General features: G+C 46.6%; 2 protein-coding genes across 10 annotated transcripts in view; one reads left to right on the forward strand and one right to left on the reverse strand.

Annotated features, from left to right (window-relative positions):
• LOC149363846 (uncharacterized) overlaps positions 1–461 on the reverse strand; it is a 30999-nt gene extending 30538 nt beyond the window's left edge. The window contains exons 1-2 of the mRNA XM_089568612.1: positions 428–461; positions 150–313 (exon numbers count right to left, since the gene is read on the reverse strand). Of these exons, the coding sequence (XP_089424738.1) occupies positions 150–313; positions 428–461 (198 nt within the window). The remainder of the gene's footprint in view (positions 1–149; positions 314–427) is intronic.
• Positions 462–10669: 10208 nt separating this feature from the next.
• Positions 10670–18335, forward strand: part of LOC149363847 (uncharacterized) — a 51657-nt gene continuing 43991 nt past the window's right edge. For 4 of the 9 annotated variants that reach the window (XM_089573802.1, XM_089573796.1, XM_089573795.1 and 1 more), the window contains exons 1-3: positions 12568–12624; positions 14391–14488; positions 16680–16780. In XM_089573802.1, the coding sequence (XP_089429928.1) occupies positions 14422–14488; positions 16680–16780 (168 nt within the window). In that variant the 5' untranslated portion in view covers positions 12568–12624; positions 14391–14421. Of the gene's footprint in view, positions 10806–11030; positions 11081–12567; positions 12625–14390; positions 14489–16679; positions 16781–18335 lie in introns of those variants that run through there. The other 5 variants (XM_089573799.1, XM_089573800.1, XM_089573797.1 and 2 more) reach the window with 5 other exon arrangements.

Below are 18335 nucleotides of genomic sequence, written 5' to 3' on the forward strand. Positions count from 1 at the left end.
TGGGTCATTGGAACTGTAACCAACAGACTCTCTGGCAGACCATTGGCCTATAAACTAGGAAGCCAGCAGCAAAACTTGTGAATTTCACCGCAACAAGCAGCACCACAGCACCGTTCATGAAAGAGAGAGGCCGACTGTGCGCAGCTCACCTTGGTGCCCAGAAAGAAAAGTGGCATCAGGTAGAGCGGCATGAGGATACCCAGGTGCGACAAGCTGCGGCAGTCCTGGCGATCTTCTATTGACAGGCTGTTCGAGCGCAGCGAGTAGACGGAAGAATGCCGGCGGGGCGACTCCGCAGCTGCTGTTCGCTCACCTGAAGACACAACAAAGCGGTGGAGTCTTGTTTAATTGTGTCCTTGCTTTCTTCGGAATGTCGGAGACACGTCAGTAGAGGCCGCCGTCTTCACGTTATTACGGGAACTCTTACCTTCTACCTTTCCCAGTGACCTCCTGGCTTCCATAGTAGATCGCCGTGACCCGGGAAGCAATGGAAGCAATGAAAGGTTGGCGTCGTGGCGTAGCACTGAGTCAGTGCGAAGGCAATCTAGGAACGCTCGTTGACAAGACGGGGTTCGAACGTGCGTGACCGCAAGCCACCCTCTTCTTCACTGAACGTGACACAATCACGCACGTGTCAGAGGAGAAGCCATCCCTAGTCAAGGCTAGAAGGAAGTTATGATAATCTCAGCTGCCAAAGGAGACCGTCGCATTGACACATTGCCGGGGGCATTACATGTCTTTTTAACAGAATGGCAGTCGCTACAGAGTGACAACTACGATACACAGTTGCATTGGAACAGCCGTGACCGGCGAAAACACGGAACAGCAACGGTGTCAAACTGGTCAGACTGAACCTCTACACGAAGAGAATTAATGAGTGACGGATCTTCATTACAGCAAAGCAGAGGGAATGTAAAAATGAAGTCTGGTACTTCTGTGTCGACCGTTGGATTGAGTGTCCGAGATAACGATGAAGTTGAAAATTGACAGTATGGCTACCACTGGTTAACGCGAGATTCAGTGACAGCTGTTAAGGTATTAATACTTTACGATATGTTGTGATAGAGAATATGAAAGCGACCTCGCATCTAAATAGTTCTAGGCAGCTCTTTTTAGTTTTCCACACATCGTCGTTTTTCGTCTATAGTAGGATACAACTTAAAAAAACAGCAGTTGCTAACACTGGGCTGCGGTCCGCGGCGTCCTGTATTACTGCGCTGGCCAATCGCAACAGTAAACGAAATCACCTTTTTAGTGTTTGACTATATCAAACAATCCACGTATCAAAATTCTAGAACTGATATTTTTTTTTCTTGTGATAAGCTTCTTGTTTAGGTAACAAGAAACGTTTAAGCAGCGGACTACTTTTTCGTCGTGGAGGAATTCTGCGCGCGGAGGCTGAATGTGGGCGGAGCTTCACTGCAGACTTAAGTTGTATCCGACTATAGGTCTCCTATCCACTCCGCAGCTCTAGAAGCGCAGCGCCGCCAGTGATCCTCTTCTCGTGTGGCGCGTTTCGCCGCAGCTGCTGCAGATGGACCACCCTTCCTTCTCCTTCTATGGTAGCCACATTCCGGTTGGTTACCATGGTACACCTTCCTACACTCTCGCCATACCCGCCTCCTCTCGCCGTGCCCTGCTTCCATGGCAACCCTCCTCCTCACTCTAGGGTACCTACCCTCCTGTTGGTCCCCATGGCAACCAGGTACCGGTTGTGCATTCTTAAGCTCTTGCCATACCCTCCTCCTTCCTCGGTAACCACCTACCGGACGGTTACCGCTGTAACCATCCTCTGGTTACGCCTTCCTACGCTCTTGCCATAAAGCCTCTTTCCATGGTAACCCTCCTATTCCTTCCAGGGTAACTAACCTCTGGGTGGTTTCCATGGCAACCGCCGACCGGTTGCACCTTCTTAGACTCTCACCATGCCATCCACCTTCCCGGGTAACCATCCTCCGAACGGTTCCTGTGGTAACCACCCACCGGTTACGCATTTCTCCGCTCACGTCACACCTTACTACTTGCACGGTGAGCACCCTCCGAGTGGTTCCTGTGGCAACGCACCCACCGGTTACGCTACATACTACTACGACGTGAAACCAGGAACGGGCGCTTAACAGCTGACGCTGCAAAAACACTAGTGAAATGAATCTCTTAGAGATTATGGGATGGCGACCTCTAGTATGGGGAAGCGAGCTGCCAGCGGCAAGATAGTGCGTGCGCTGTAGCTTCTCGGTTTCGGAACTTCAGGACATGTTCTTCTTATCAGTACTCACTTGGAATCAGCCCTAAGGTGCTGCAGGAGTGAAATGCTTCTTGTGCCCCTTAATGGTCATCGTAATAGTTTTCCTTACAAGTACAAATCCTGGAGGGCCTAGAAAAGCTACGCATATATAAAACCGCTTTAGGAGACAACGAAAGGACGAGCAGTTTTTGGATCACCATTATTTTTGTTAAGTGTAGCTAGCGTTCAAAAGTGCGAATCTTTGCTTTGTGTAGAAACAGTGTGGACGTTGAGCCCAAGTTAAATAGCAGGGACACTGGATGAATGACATCAGGGATTATTTAGGCGTACCTGGCTGTACATTAAATCGATGTTCCACTTACCCAGGCCAAACTTATTGTGAAACCTAGAGTTTAAAGCGAACTACCTTTTCATGAAGCAAGTACACCAGGAATCGCAGAGCCTTGAATGCATTAGGTTACGCAGCAAAAAAAAAAAAAACAATGAGAGACGGGACAGTGATGCCACGTAAATCATCACATTGGTGTGAACAGTCGTATGGTTAATATGCATTCGCCACGAGATGCTTGTTGTATGAACTGTCGTATGCCAGGCGGTTGTAAATGAATCCTTCTTGTGTAAGCACCTCTGATAGTTGTAATCCCAACGTACGGCGAGATACGATGTCTGTTTGACATCTGTCGGCGTTTCTGGTGGCATCCGTTCGTGGTGTCAGGGAACAATGTGGTACAAAATCTGCGCCCCTTTCTCCGTGTCTATTAGAAGGGTCATTGCCCCCCTTGACCCTTCCCCCCTCTGCGCACACCTACGGCTTGGATCATGTGGACAGAAAAGAGCTGATATACAAGTACGCACACACAGACACGCATGAAGAAAAGCAATTTAAACACAAACCGAAAATCAAGATACAGCACAACCGTCTCCGTTGCATGGGCGTCCGGAGGGGGGGGGGGGCAAGGGGTGGCGGCTGCACCCCCCTGGAAAATCACTCACTCGAACCGTGAGTGATGGCCGCACGTCAGGGGCGGCGGTGCGCTCAGCCAAAAGAGTAAAAGCGGCCCTGCTTCCACGCTTTGGTTCACATCTGCAAAGTGCCGCGTCCGGGGACGCGTCGTTGCTGACATACAGCGGCACCGGCGAGCATGTGTTTCGAGCCGTCTTGAGATGTGTGCCTGTTTCTTTGATCTCTAGAGAGATAGCGACACGGAGGCAGACAGTGCACACCCCGGCCACCGATGAATTCTTCAGGAGGGAGGGACAAATCAGCCGTGTCCATCCCCGCTTTGTCGGACTGCTCAGGGGCAAGCGGGCGATGAGTTGGCGCCGCCGCCGCTCGCTGTCTCCTCCGATCCACGGGAGAGCGCAGTTCGGTACAAGCGCCGCTTTCAGAATTTTCGTCAAAGGGGATTAGCTGCTTTTGTTCACGGCGACGCAGTCTCCAGAGGCGCCCCCACACCAGTGTTCCTTGCGTCTTCTCCGGAAACCAGCGCCTTTGGTCAAGGCAGCCCGATGGCGCCTGCCTGGCTCGCCTGTCACCTCTGGCTGGGCCTCAAATCCCAACAGCGCCCATGTACTGTGCGATGTCAGTGCATGGTAAAGAGACCGTCCGTCCCTCATAGCCTGAGTCGTTTTGGGGCTCTGAACCTCATAAAAACACACAAAACAAATTTTCCGACCGGAGTGGCGAGTGTCCCTTCCCCTCGGAAGTCGCGCGGCGTTCCTTGCGTGTGCGCGCCTCTTTGTTTGTGCTTCGGTGTTTTTAGTGGCCGGTTGTCAACGAAGCTGAGAACAACCAAGACAGCGGACGAGAAAACGACGAGCGGCGAGTAGTGTGTGTGCAAATACTCGACTGTGCGGTTGCGCGAGCAAGATGGAGCGAGGTGTATGAAGCTGCGAGCGTGCATTTATCTTGTAAATAAGTTTTCGCTGCATACATAGTCATTTTTTGTTTTCAACGTACGCATTCAACCGTTTTTCCAATCAACGTGTATATATTTTTAACACTACCAACCCCGAGGAACTCCATAGCCAGCTTTGTCTCGCGCGGTCCCGAATGATGGATATTCGACGCTTCTTCAAGCGTCAGCGGTTGTCTGACGAAGCATTATCCAAATGCGCCCCTGCAGATTCTGGTGTGACATGTGACAACGGTGTAGCATTTGAACAGAGTGATGCAAGCTTTTATCACCGGACAGTAGCTGATGTCGTCGACTCCATGGAAGGGACTCTGTCAACAGTGAGTTCAGGTGATGCAGCAGGCCGAGATGATTCCATTTCTCCTTTCTTGGGATTCAAGTCCGGATTTGACCAGAGCGATGCAACCTTTCATCACCGGACAGTAGCCGGCGTCGTCGTCTCCATGGAAGGAACTCCACCAGCGAGCTCCGGTCACGCAGTAAGCCGAAACGATTCCCTTTCTCCTTGCTTGGGATCGAAGTCCGGAGACAACATCAAGAAAACAAATAACTTGCCTCAAGAATATGACTTAGGAGAGTTTCTAGGCAAAGCTAAACTCACTGGCATACCGGACTTTTTGAAGTTACGTCTTCTTACTAAGCCATGGTCGCCAAATGTCACATATGATTTTAAGAAGGATGTAACACCTGGAAAGAGGCCTTTTCGACATCAGTGGCTGGGAGATTACGCCCCCTGGCTTGCGTACTCAGCGACAGCGAAAGGCGCCTTTTGTCGTTTTTGCGTCATTTTTCCTCCGCGTGTTCACCGGGGTACTCAAGGTAGTTTTATCGTGCGCGCTTTCAGTAACTACAGAAAAATGCACGAGGCGTGCAGGGATCACGTAAAATCCCAATGGCACCAGGAGGCAATGACGGCCTCACAGAACTTTATGGATGTGATGAAAGGCAAGCAGCTACCCGCTGTACAGCAGCTGAACAGAGCACTGCACGCGCAAGTTGAAAGGAACCGTGGGAAACTATTTCCAATAGTTTCCACCATTGTCTTTTGCGCGACGCATGACTTGCCGATTCGCGGCAAGCAGTCCGATAGTGGAGTCTTCAATGATCTGCTTGACTTTCGTGTAGAAGCTGGAGATACTCTACTTCAGGAGCACTTCGCTTCTTCTGCTGGCAATGCCAAGTACACTTCTGTCCGCGTCCAGAACGAGATCATCACAATCTTTGGCGACATCCTGAGAGAGCAGATAGTTACCGAAACTAACAAAGCGTTTGCTTTTTCCGTTCTTGCTGACGAAACTGCAGATATTTCAGGAAAAGAGCAGATGTCTATAGGCGTTCGCTTTATTGACAAGGCGGAAGTCGAAGTGTGCGTTCGAGAGCAGTTTTTGGGATTTGTAGAGCTGGAGCAATTAAACTCCGCTTGCATCGCCGCGGCAATCTTGAAGCTTTTGACGAATGTCGGACTGATTCTTTCGAACCTCGTTGGACAGGGGTACGATGGATGCTCTACAATGGCTGGAAAAGAAGCTGGAGTGAACAAAATTATACAAAAACAGTTCCCGAAGGCACTATTTTTCCACTGTGCAAGTCACAAACTAAATCTCGTCATCAACGATTTGAACGACGTCTCTGAAATTCGAAACACAATTGCGATAATCAAACAAACCATAAACTTCTTCCGCGAGAGCGTGCTCCGGAGAAAATTGGTGCCCAACATTCCGATGCTGTGTGAGACAAGATGGTCTGCAAAGTACAAGTCTATTAGGATCTTCTCTCAGCATTACGTGGCCATAGTCGAAGCACTCGAGCAGCTCGCGTCCACGGAATCATGCTCGAACGCTGCAACTAGACAACGAGCTCACATCCTCTACTGCGCAACAACAAGCTCATCTTTCATCGTCTGCTTGCATATTGTAGCGAAGTACAGCGCTCGTCTCGAACCAGCTACGAACATTCTGCAAGGTGTATCCATGGACTTCCATTCTGTGCATGGCCACATCACTGAGCTACAACGTATTTTTCGCGGCCACCGGACAAACGCTGTAGAGGAGTTCTCTAACATCATGAATGCAGCAAGGGAGGCAGCCAATCACTTAAATGTGGTGATATCTGTACCAAGACAAGTCTCTCGTCAGGCCCACCGAGACAACTACGGGATTCAGTCGCCAGAGGAATACTACCGTGTGGCAATATATGTGCCGTACTTGGACTCCCTCACTGCTTCTTTAGCTCGGCGCTTTTCTGAAAGCAATGAGAGGAGCTTCAAACTTCTCCAGCTGCATCCATCAAAAATGAAGCACTTGAGCCGTGTTGAGTTCGCTGTTTTCGCCGAAGAACTCCAGTGCTTTTACGGCATCGACAACTTCAAGGAAGAGGCCATCTCTTGGTACGAGATGTGGTGCAACAAAACTGGGGACCCATCAGAAATAACTTACTGCGAGCTTCTACATCAGGCCAAGACATTCTTCCCTGGTGTTGCAAAAGCCATTGAGGTGGCTCTGGCTTTGCCAGTTACTACCTGTACGGTCGAACGCTCCTTCAGTACAATGAGGAGAGTGAAAACGTGGCTACGCTCAACGATGACAAACGACAGACTGGACGGCCTTTGTATGATGAGTGTGCACCGAGAGCGTGTAATGAAGCACAGAAATGAATTTATCACCAGTGTCATCACGCAATTCGCCCAGAAAAATCCGAGGCGTCTACAGTTTCTGTTCAAGGAAGACTGACTGAGTGACTGTCGTTGCGTGTTTGTGAACATATTGTGCTGTGTGCTGGTCATCAATCCGGGTGAGTCGAGAACCCGTATGCAGCAAGACTGAGCACTCTTCTCCACGAAGTGATAGTATCTTTTTGCATTTTTATTAATTTTAATTGTTTCTTCGTTGATAAACTCCAATGTATCTCTCCTAGCCTTGCTTTAATTTGCTGTTTGTAATTTTTCTTTCATGTGTGTATTTTACTTATTTATTTTATTTGTATATAAATAAATAAATTTACTCCGCAAATAGTGCCTTTTTGCTACGAACATACCCCCCCCCCCCCTCCGGCGCCAACAACCAATGGGGCCCCCCCCTGCAAAAAATTCTGCGGACGCCCTTGCTCCGTTGTCTCGTATCTCGGAGGCGCTGAGGAATGCCGGTGCGTACTAGGAGTCGCCCATCGCCGCGAGCTCCGCCGCCGCGAAAACCTCCTGTAACAGCGCGGCATCATGGAGTATATAGGGGCAGGGCAGTGAAGCTTCGGGAGACAGGCCATGGCTGCGGGAAGGACCTGCGTTGCGCCGCCGCTGCAGTTCCGATGGGAATGGCATGGGCTCGCCGAGGTGCGCGGGAAAGCTGTTGTGAATTCTACGAAATCCACGACAGCCCCGTAATTAGAGTAAAAGCCGCCACGCTCTTGGACTTGCGCGCGAAAGGCATGCGGCTGCTTATCAGGGTGCGCAAGATGGAGTGGTAAACTCCTAACAGGATTTTCGGGAGGCCCACCTCGTGAGCCATATACGCGGCTATAGCAGACGGTTCCTGGGCGCCGCCTGCTAATACAACACACATGCGTACCAGAGGGGACGGAGAACATCCCGGTGCTGTGGCGCCACATGCTGTATCGCTCCGCTCCCGAGTAACATGGACAAGGCAGTCGACAAGCGCGGGTTCGCACGCTTGAGAGGCAATATGGATCTAAAAAGGGCGTCTACCACGTGGACATGACAGGGCCGTCGCCCTTGGGATATTCTAAATGGCTGCCGTAGTTCAGAGCAGCCATTTGTTCAGGGCCAGCGCTTGAGCAAGGCGGAGAATAGATTAAAAAAAATTCAGGGGGTGCTTTGGCTCTCTAAAGTGCTGCAAGGCGAAAGCGTTTCCTGGCCACTGTCTGTTTTTATTGACTTTTTATTTTTCATACTTCGTTTATTTTTTTGCTCCTTTTCTTAATTTTATTGTTTTTTTATTTTCACATATTAATTTTATTTTTTCTTTATTTCTATTTATTTTCTTATTTTTATTTTCCTTTTCCTGACTTTACTCCTTTTATTTTATTTATGAAGCCCATGCATTCACTAGATGCGCCTTTATTCATGCTGGAACCTTGACGCCGAAAGGCGGACTTATCTGCCGACGCGTCTGTCGACACGGCTGCCGACGCGTCTGCTAATGACAGCATGAGGCATTAAAGGCTTTCGCCTTAAAATTCAGGGGGCACTTTGGCTCTCTAAAGTGCTGCAATGCGAAAGCGTTTCCTGGCCAGTTTGTTTTTATTTACTTTCTTATTTTTTCATATTTTGTTCTTTATTTATTTTTTGCTCCTGTTCTTAATTTTATTTTGCTTTTATTTTTGTGTATTTTCTTATTTTTATTTTCCTTTTCTTGATTTTACTCCTTTTATTTTATTTATGAAGGCCATGCATTCACTAGATTCGCCTTTATTCATGCTGGAACCTTGAGCCTTCTAAGCAGTGACGCCGAAAGGCGGACCAATCTGTCGACGCGTCTGTCGACACTCCTGCCGACGCGTCTGTCGACACGGCTGCCGACGCGTCTGCTAACGACAGTATGAGGCATTAAAGGCTTTCGCCTTAATATATGCTCGACTTGCTGCACCAATGCTTGGTTCTTAAAGACGAGGTGTATGCAAGTATTTCGTGAGGTTGTCACAGCCGTGGGAGGCGTTACGAGCGAGAGGAACGTGATGTTCTCCCGCATAAGTGGTAAGAAATTCCTGTCGCCCTGGCAGGCAATTAATGGTTGATTGCGAAAGTTTGCTCACCGTCGTCAGCGCTAACGCATGCTGCCCACATCTCTCTCATCACCCCGCATACCTATAAGTATGATTCTGGCGTCCACTGACCCAGGGAGCCAGTTATGCGCACTTCCTTTCCTTAAACTGATCGGAGTGTAAAACGTAGTCAACGCCAACGCCAATGAACACAATGAACGCCGACAGCCTATGGCTTCAGCGCCGCGTTTCTGGCACAACGTTGTCAATGCCTGCAGGCCACATCTCTCTATCACCCCACACAGGCGCGATTCGGGCGTCCACTGACCCAGGGAGCCAGTATGCCTTAAAATGGCACAACAACATTGTCAATGCCAACGCATGCAGCACACATCTGTCACCAGCGCCACGTAGCTTAAAGCACGATTAAGGTGTCCACTGCCTTTTTTTGCTTTCCAAGCTCCCGCTCAATTGCTTTCGCAGCTGGTGATTGAAGTGCCTTTTTTTAAAGCGCTACTAGGTGCCCACTGCTGGTTACAACGGCCAACGGCGACAGCGACGCCGCGAAACGCAGAAACGGGCGTCAAAGAGCTGCGCTCTAAAAAAAATTTCATTGTCATTCGTGCCACAGTTTCTTTCGGGCATGTAGCCTTTTATTTGTTTTCACTTTATACCCCGAACTCAGACACAGAAATGGGCTTAACAGCTCGCTGGTTTGCGCACAACAGATGCCCCTTGAGTTTGCGTCGTGGAAAACGTTGCATGAGCGTAAACATATCGTCGCTGTCCATTCGACGATTGGTGGCTCAGCGGTTGTGGCGCTCAGCCGCTGACCCGAAAGACGCGAGTTCGATCCCGGCCGCGGCGGTCGCATTTCGACGGAGGCGAAATGCTAGAGGCCCGTGTGCTGTGCGACATCAGTGCACACAGGTTGTTAACATTATCCGGCGCCCTCGATCTTCTACGACGTTCTACGACGTCCCTAGCTCGTAGCCTGAGTCGCTTTGGGACGTTAAACTCAATAAACCATAAACCAACCATTTAATTCACACGGGACGGCGTCCAAACGAGCGCGACTGCACGCGCGAATCGCGCGTCCTCCCACTGCAGACACACACGTCGCCCGCGCCAGTATCTATGGCCATCTACGCTCATCTCGAAAATGCGGATTCGCTCAAGGGCGATGTTTCTCTTCCCCCTCCGCCATCGCTGGCATCCAAGAGCTGTTGTGATAGTGTTGTGTATCGTGGTGCTGCCGCTCCAACTGTGTATCGCACTACTGCCGCTCCAAGCGCCGCTTCCCATATAGTACTTTCTGTTTGGCCTGAGCATCGTATTTTGCTCAACACCTCATCCCCGCGTCTCCGCGGCTCTTCGGTCCTGCCACGTACCATATGCATGTACGAAGCTACACGCGGACACTAAACTCTCTGCTCTCTCTATCCCGACTGTCTGCCCCGCTTGTACGCTTTCTCTGAATAAACAGTTTTTGCCTCAGACTCCGACTGGAGAACACATCAGATAGCGAGCCACCGTCGCTCCATGCTCTCTCATAGAACCCCACTTCTCAAGCAAGGCGGCCGTCATGGAGGAAAAAAAAGTGAAACGGCCTGAAACGGCAGTTTCGGGTTTTAAAATTTTGCCAGTAACAAAAGTACGAAACAAGTATCTTTTGTGACTTACGAAAAAAGAATACAGAGCATAACATTTTTTATGTTGTCACTTCATCTAACTATATCCTAACTGAATTCTAACTGAATTTTCAAATTATAACGGTGATCGTCTGCATGTCATCCGGTGCGCAGTTGGTTCGTTGCGTGTTCATTGGCTGTTTTTGTGGCGTCTCGGAAAGGCGCGAGCAAGCGTTTTGGCAGCGCGTTGAATGAGAGTGAAATCATCGCAGACTGTTGTAAGTCGCGAAGTCCACAACGGTAGGTCCTAGTTATCGCGTTATTATTCAGCTAATAATTCTGTAAACGTTGTGTAGTACCGTGCCTCTGCTAGCGTTATGGCTGCAGTTTCGCTCCGTTAGAAGTTCGTAAACTTCCTGACCTTTCTCATTCCGGTCTCTGTGTAAACGACAAAAGTGCCGCATGTATGTGTGATGGACGTATGGTTAGTTACAGCTGGTGATTGAAATGCTTTTTTTTTCTTTGGGTCGAGTGCGTGAGTTGGAGGGCCAGCGTCCATTACCCGTACGAGACAGGTGAGTTCATCTCGTTGTTAAAGTTTCGATTTCATACGCTAGTGTCGTATTTATTATTGGTCCAGCTTTTTTGTCCAGCAATATGGTAAGATATTTCTTTTTTTTATGTTGTAACAGCAAGTTGGATGCGCGCGCACGATAAAATGCTTCTCTCGGGTAAACCGCTCTCTTTTTCGCGCAAGTTTGATGCGTTTGTTGCAGAGATGGCAGTCTTACTTTTTCAAGCCAAGTTTCTTTCTTGATATGATCAGAATTATAATCGTTTAGCACTAGTGACCCATAACAAGCAGCTTTCTCACAGTGCGCGTTTGGCGTTGCAGCTGTCAGTACTTTGGCCATCGATCCCGATATCGATAAAAAGGTTCGGTTTGGTTTGGTTTATGGGGTTTAACGTCCCAAAGCGACTATGAGAGACGCCGCAGTGGAGGGCTCCGGAAATTTCGACCACCTGGGGTTCTTTAAAAGGGTGCAGGCGGTGAAAGCACGGGAAATGTTTACTTTTAATTCTCTATTATCTTGAGTAACAGCCGGTATCTCAAAATATTTATTCTGGTCTAGCGTGTGATGTGTTTTATATTGCAACTTCTGCAGAGGGCCCGGCCCCGCTAGGCCTACTCGCCATGTAGCGACCCGGTGTCGCGGTGTCGCCATTTTTGTTCAGTGGTACCCTCGACTGACCGGTGGCTGGAGGACTTCGCCGCCATCTTGAGTCTTTTAGAAGCCCAGCTGAAAAACTGCTACTCGCCATGTATATTATTACGTAGGTCTGTAATCGAATGACCGTAATTGTGATTCCCTCGTGACTAGCAAATGTGCGTATGTTGTGCACCCGGACAGAGGGGGCGCGTACTGACACCACTATAAGCACAGCCTTGTCACTCTTTTGCCGCTGTGGGGTTATCTTCAGCTTTGGCCATTTTTCGATTAGCTCAGACTTAAGCTTTGGCTATTTCTCGATTAGCTCAGACTGAGGCATGTTTCGCAATTTAGCGATTGTGCCTAACAAATAATTGGTTTTTGTGCTTATTGCAACTGTTCCAAAAGCTGTATAATAGTCGAATTCCTAGCTTAGTTCCAGAATACTGTTCCAGAATTCGTTCTCCGCTGTTTTTGCCAGAGGAAATCTAACATCGCCACATAACTTGTTTGCATATGTTCATGGTCATTAAACAAGTTTTGTTTCTGTTCTGTAAGCATTTGTAATGCGCTTGTATAACGATACATATATTGCAACATTTATGTTCATTCAGATTTTTGCAGAGAAGGAGATAGCATGCGGTCTTTGTAGCTGGATTAGCTGCGGAATTAAATTTACTTATAAAGGGCACCGAATCAGTTGTGGTGCTGCTGAATAGTTTAGCTTTTGTATGAGAGGACTGGTCATGTGCTTCTGCTGTTATATACTCTCTCAGAAGTTTCAAAAATGTGTGCAGCTTCTCAGCTTCATTGCATCACGTGCTGCAGTTAATCCATTATGTTCTTTCCAGTTTGGCACCTGGAAATAGACCTCAGGAAAGAGCTGGCTTCGACTACTGTTGGATTCGGTAGGTGTAATGTGTGGCATTTAGTCTTGAACTACCTTACCTGCAGTGATCAAGTAAAACTTTGGGATTGCACTGTGCAGCCACGAAAACGTGCACTGAGGACAAGATAAATAACATGGTTAAGAGTGCTTCCATGCGAGTGGAATTGGCACTTGTGAAGTCAATGTGTACGACTAAGCAGGGAATGCAAAACATGACAAAAATTTGATAGTATGAAACATATAGATGATACAACAGCAGAGGCTCATCCTTCAGCTCACCCAGCACTGAATGTAAGATAAGATAAGATAAGATAAGATAAACTTTATTTTCCATCAAAAAAAGATGGAGGGAGACGGGGCTAAAAGCTGCAACCGCAGCTTGACTGGTCCCCGCCCCCCTATATGAAAATGACAGGTGGCACTTGACAGAAACATTTAGCAACAAAAAGCATATCAGAAGAACAGTCGTTTTGACACGACTAAATGGAGAAATGCCTATTGTAACAATACATGGCAACAAAACATGATACTGAAAAAAAAAATCTCAGGAAGGTACATTGAACATTGTTAATTGAACATGGAATTTGAACATGGTTACCGAAAAAGTGATACATCAGATTTCAGGACTAACAACAGAACATCTCTATGAATTATACAATATTAATAGCGGTTACATACAGTTTGCGTTTTATTGAAGAAAAATATTCTTAAGCTGCGTAGAATTCAGCGCTAAAATGTCTACATCTTCAGACAAATAGGAGTTTAAGACCGAAGGAATGCGGTGTTTTAGGGTTTGTGCAGCGTAATTTGTTCTGCAGGAGCCAACTTTCCAGTATTCTGGTTTTCTTGTGAAGTGACCTGACGAACTTTTAACGGCTAGTTGTGCTAATTTTGTTAGGATTTTGCTATTTTGCCTCCTTTCTCGAATTAATGCGAGACATAGGTTGTACTTGTATATCTCTTTAATGTGTAATAGGCCCAGCTTGTGAAATAATGGCTGTACATTAGAATCATGTGCAGAGTGTGTAATGATTCTAACTGCCTTACTCTGTAGTCTGCTAAGTTTCTGGATACCGGTCATTGTGGTCGTTCCCCACACGAGTATGCAGTAATTTAAGTAAGACAGAAAAAGAGAGTTGTATAGAAGCATCATGACATTTTTCGGTAGAAAATATTTGTTTCTGTGGAGAATCCCAACTACACTCGCGATTTTTGAGGCTATATATTCTGTGTGCCTGTTCCAGGACATCGTTTCTGTAAAAATAACCCCTAGTGTTTTAAATTCGTCGACAACATCTATCTCCGAACCATTTAACTTAAGTCTTAACTCAGACGGAACTAGTCTTGATTTCGCGCGGGAAAACGATCGCTTTTGATTTCGAGCTATTAATTATTAGTCCATTGTGTTTTGCCCAATCACTTACTTACTCATGCAGGTGCACTTGTTTGCACTGTAGAGTTTACCTTGCTATGATTCATGTTCTTATGCATGCATGGATCCACCATCCGGCTATGCTCACTTATTTGAAGTTATAAATTAGCTTGTGCATGACTGTACATCAGATATGTGGGCAGTCTTCCTTTTTAGTTCTTTTAAAGTGATGCTTTATGATATGCGTGACATGCTTTCATTGTTTTGCTTCCTGCATCTGATGTTTCCTTGCTTTTTTTTGCCATCCTTAGCAAAAGCAAATTCTTCTCAGCATCTTGGTGGTATGCCATGCTTTGTGGAACTTTTTCCCCCTTTTGAGTTTTTGAATGCTTGTATTTTTTCTTTTTTTGCATAAGACAACTAGCCCACTGCACAGGAAAGGCAATGAGTGCAGGCCTAGGACAGCATCGACGAATGCCACCAACACGAGTGGCAACTGTCATTCCTACAAGTATGTAGTATAAAACTTTATTCCGCAAAATGGGACGGGGTTTAGGGGTTGGGGTCTTGAGCAGCAGGTGGTGTCCCTAGGTACAGGATCCCATTGATTCTTGCTGCCTCCTCGGCCCGTTCAACTAGCGCAAGCTGATCTTGCGGGTCGGAGCTGGACAGAAGCTCCTCCCACTGCTCGACTGACGGGTTTGTTATTTTGGGCTCTATTGGGCTCGCCCGACAGCCCCATGGGGAGTGGTAGAGGGTGGCTATCTCTCCGCACCACACGCATTCTGGAGTGTATTGCGTAGGCCAGATCTTACTGTATATGTTGCGGTTTGGGTATGAGTTTGTTTGTAGCCGTCTCCATGTAGTTGCCTGATGTCTTGTGTCTTGTGGGGAAGCGGGTATTTACGGCGTCCTAACTTCCAAAACATGGTGAGCTCTCCGTCGCTGTTCGGAGTAGTGTTGGTTTCCCCCTTGTCGTCGCTCGCTCGGTTTGTGTAACCTTGAACTATCGCGTTGACTTTAAGGTTTCCCTCCACTCCTCCGTGCCGAGGTGCACATATCACATTCTGCTTGTTTTTGAGATTTGTCGCCTCCCTGAGGAGGGTGCCGGCCTGCTTGCTTATTCTTCCCCTTAGGAAGCGTCCGCATGCAGCCTGTGAGTCTGTTGCTATTGTGTAGCTCTTGTTGTTTCTGTTTGCTTCCGTGATGGCTAAAGCTATTGCTACCTCCTCTGCCGTGTCTATATCCCCATTCCTAATTGACATGCTGGATATTTCTTTTCCCTGGTTGTTAATGACGGCTACGACCGCCACTTCTCTGTCTCTGTACGTGGAAGCATCTATGTAGAGGACGTTTGATTTCTTTGCCAGGCTTCAGCCTAGAGCTCTTACCCTAGCCTCTCTCCTCCCTGTGTTGTGCAGGGGGCTCATGTTTTTTGGTATAGGGCTAACCACGAATGTTTCCCTAATCTTTTGTGGTATGTCAGTCGAATTCTTAATCTCTCTTATTGCGTCTCGGCGGCCAAGTCTCGTAAGTAGGTGCCTTCCTACCTTGGAATGTGCTAGTCTGACTTTCTGAAAGAATGTGGCCGCTTCGCTGTGTTCGTTGTAGGTGTTGAATAATCCTAGTTCCATGAGCTTTTGCGTGGACACCCTGGGGTGAAGTCCTAGCGCGATCTTATATACAAGGATGGTGATTGTGGATCCTGCAATGCTGCTATGGGGCAGCCTGGTAAGAGAGCAGGATTAGGCATTACTAGTGAACCGAACTCATTTAAGATTTGAAGCTGTAGCTTCCGGACTAAGTTTAAACTATCTCGCAAGCATTTTCGGCTCACTTGAGTCTTCTAATTTACATATACTGTTGGGTTGCTTGTGTGGAAAAGTGTCATACTTAGCCAGAACTTTTAAAGTTCTGGCTAAGTATGACACTTCAATTGTGACGTGTTAGAAACTATCAAAACTGAAGAATCGGGCATATGTTTTTACACCGGTTTGAGGGATACTATCTATGTAGGGGATAAGCACAGTTGTAGTGCACGATTATTTTCACCTTTGAGCCTCCCGTGCAGTTCCTGTGACTCCCCCCTTCCAGCACCACAACAGCAGTCTAATACTGCTAGCTCTGCCGTGGCTTGTCTTACAATCTTGAATTTGTTAATTTCCTTGTGCTTTGCCTTTGTTTATGGTCATTTTTGTGCGTAAATATTGTGATCATACAGTTGCTCTTTTTCTGTGCAAGACAAGATGGGTAGCCCGAAGCAAGTTTCAGCTAGTACTGAAGCTTGTACCACCTTTAATTCTCATGTATCAATTTTTTTCATGATATAATAACTACAATGCTCTAACTGGTAATCTTAGTTCCAATATCTTCTGAATGTATGAATGACTGTCTTGAATATGAGACTCAAAATTGACGGGTGAATAAATTTCATACTATACAGGCCTACTGTGCAGAAGCTGTACTACTGTTGTTGAATATTGATACTTTTTTTTTGTTTTTTACTGATTGTGTCGCTATGATGATGTCGATTTGTGTTCTTTTTCCTGCCCTCCTTTTGCATTTATTGCAGTTAGCTGACCACTATTGTCGACAGTTATGGCTGTTAGCTGACCATTGATTGTTCAGCTGCAGTCATAGTTTATGTAGGAAACCATTGCTTGTGGACTTTTTGTACGGACACGGAATTTTTTCTTATGCAGGTGCAGGCATGATCTGCGGTCAACAAAGACCGTGTTACTCAGAAGAATTAAGAGAGACACATAACATGTTGATCGCTTTGAAACAGGAGATCCAATATAAGGTAAATACCATGCTGTTTTGTGCATCAGTTTTCGCATCACTAAAAAAGGCAGATATGAATTAATGATGCCTCGGTTGTTCAGCTACTGGCTGTATTTGCACTCAAACTGTGCACAAATTATTGGCATTATTCTTGCAAAATATGGTTGCACTGAGACGTCAAATCATATTAGCCAGTCTGCTGCCAGCACATTCATTCAGTAGCAGGGTGAAGAATACTCAGTTTAAGGCGAAAGCCTTATATATGACCCATTAGCAACATAACGGGACGTTGTCAGCGTCCAGGAAAAGTGATCCAGAAGGCCCCTAATGACGTCATCAGCAAAGAAAAAATTTTCGTCCAAAGGTGCGGGGAATTGAACCAGGGGACTTCAGATTGCGAGGCAAGCACGCAGCCCACAGGCCATGAAACCGCTTCTTGGTGAATAATGGTGAACCTAGTGAATGCATTGCCTTATGAATGTATGCTAATGAGTAGGTGTGTCATTGTAGAGGAAGGAAAAAAATATATATTAAAAAATTAATGCTTTTGCCTTCAAGGCATGTAGATAGTCTTAAGTGCTCTCCTTAATTTTTTGTTGAAGGGACACACGAGTGAATATTCTTCTGTGGCTACGTTTAATAAAACGGGGTCTGTGATTCTGGCTAGGGTTTAGCGAATAACGTAATGCCTAACCTTTCCCGATCTCCACTTATCACCTCCATCTGTGCCAAAGCATCATGTTCACTTGGTTCCCTGCACTGTACATATCTAAAATGTGCTCTGGTTCGTGTCTAGAAATAGGCCGGAATAACCTTGGTACACCCCTGAACTGGAATTCCCCTCACCATATTTGCCTGGATACCTTCTGCAAAAGTGCCCAAAAGTGATAGTAAAAAGAATTGACTAGCCGAATTTAATTTCATTGACTGTGTATGCACTAATGCAATGTATTCAAACTCGGCAAAAGTTACTGTTACCCCCCTTTGTACAGTAGCTTCTCGGTTTGGATCTTCTGCTTGCCGCATAAGTATGGTTGTCAATAGCAGGTCTTCACCCCTGCCACTAATTAGCCTCTGTGCATGTCTGGGTGTGCAAAATCGCGTCATTTTTTTGCACATATGTTCAGACATAAACAGGCAATAATTCATTGAGGCTTATTCCTTATGCCATATATCACTTTGGAATTATCTTTGTGATGTTATTTCATCTCTATCTAACCCATTTTTATTCTGAGTCCAGATGTTTAGCTTGCATAGTGAGCACTATTTGTCTGTATTCTTTTATAACCACTGGGGCGTCGTTTGTTCATTCATTCATTCATTCATTCATTCATTCATTCATTCATTCATTCATTCATTCATTCATTCATTCATTCATTCAACAATGGAACAGTTGAAGACTTCATTCGACCCTTTCGCTGTGCTATTGAGCATTCACAATTTTTGTATAGAGAAGAAATGTTGGAATCTGGTGGTGACATTTTGGCACTTACATGGACTGGTATTCACATGACATAGTTGAAGATTGTGAGTAAGTTTTATTTTGCCAATTCAGTATGTTGGCTTCACCAGTA

The sequence above is a fragment of the Amblyomma mixtum genome, chromosome 2 (assembly GCF_055824585.1).
Source record: "Amblyomma mixtum isolate Tamu chromosome 2, ASM5582458v1, whole genome shotgun sequence".
Classification (NCBI taxonomy): Eukaryota; Metazoa; Arthropoda; class Arachnida; order Ixodida; family Ixodidae; genus Amblyomma; species Amblyomma mixtum.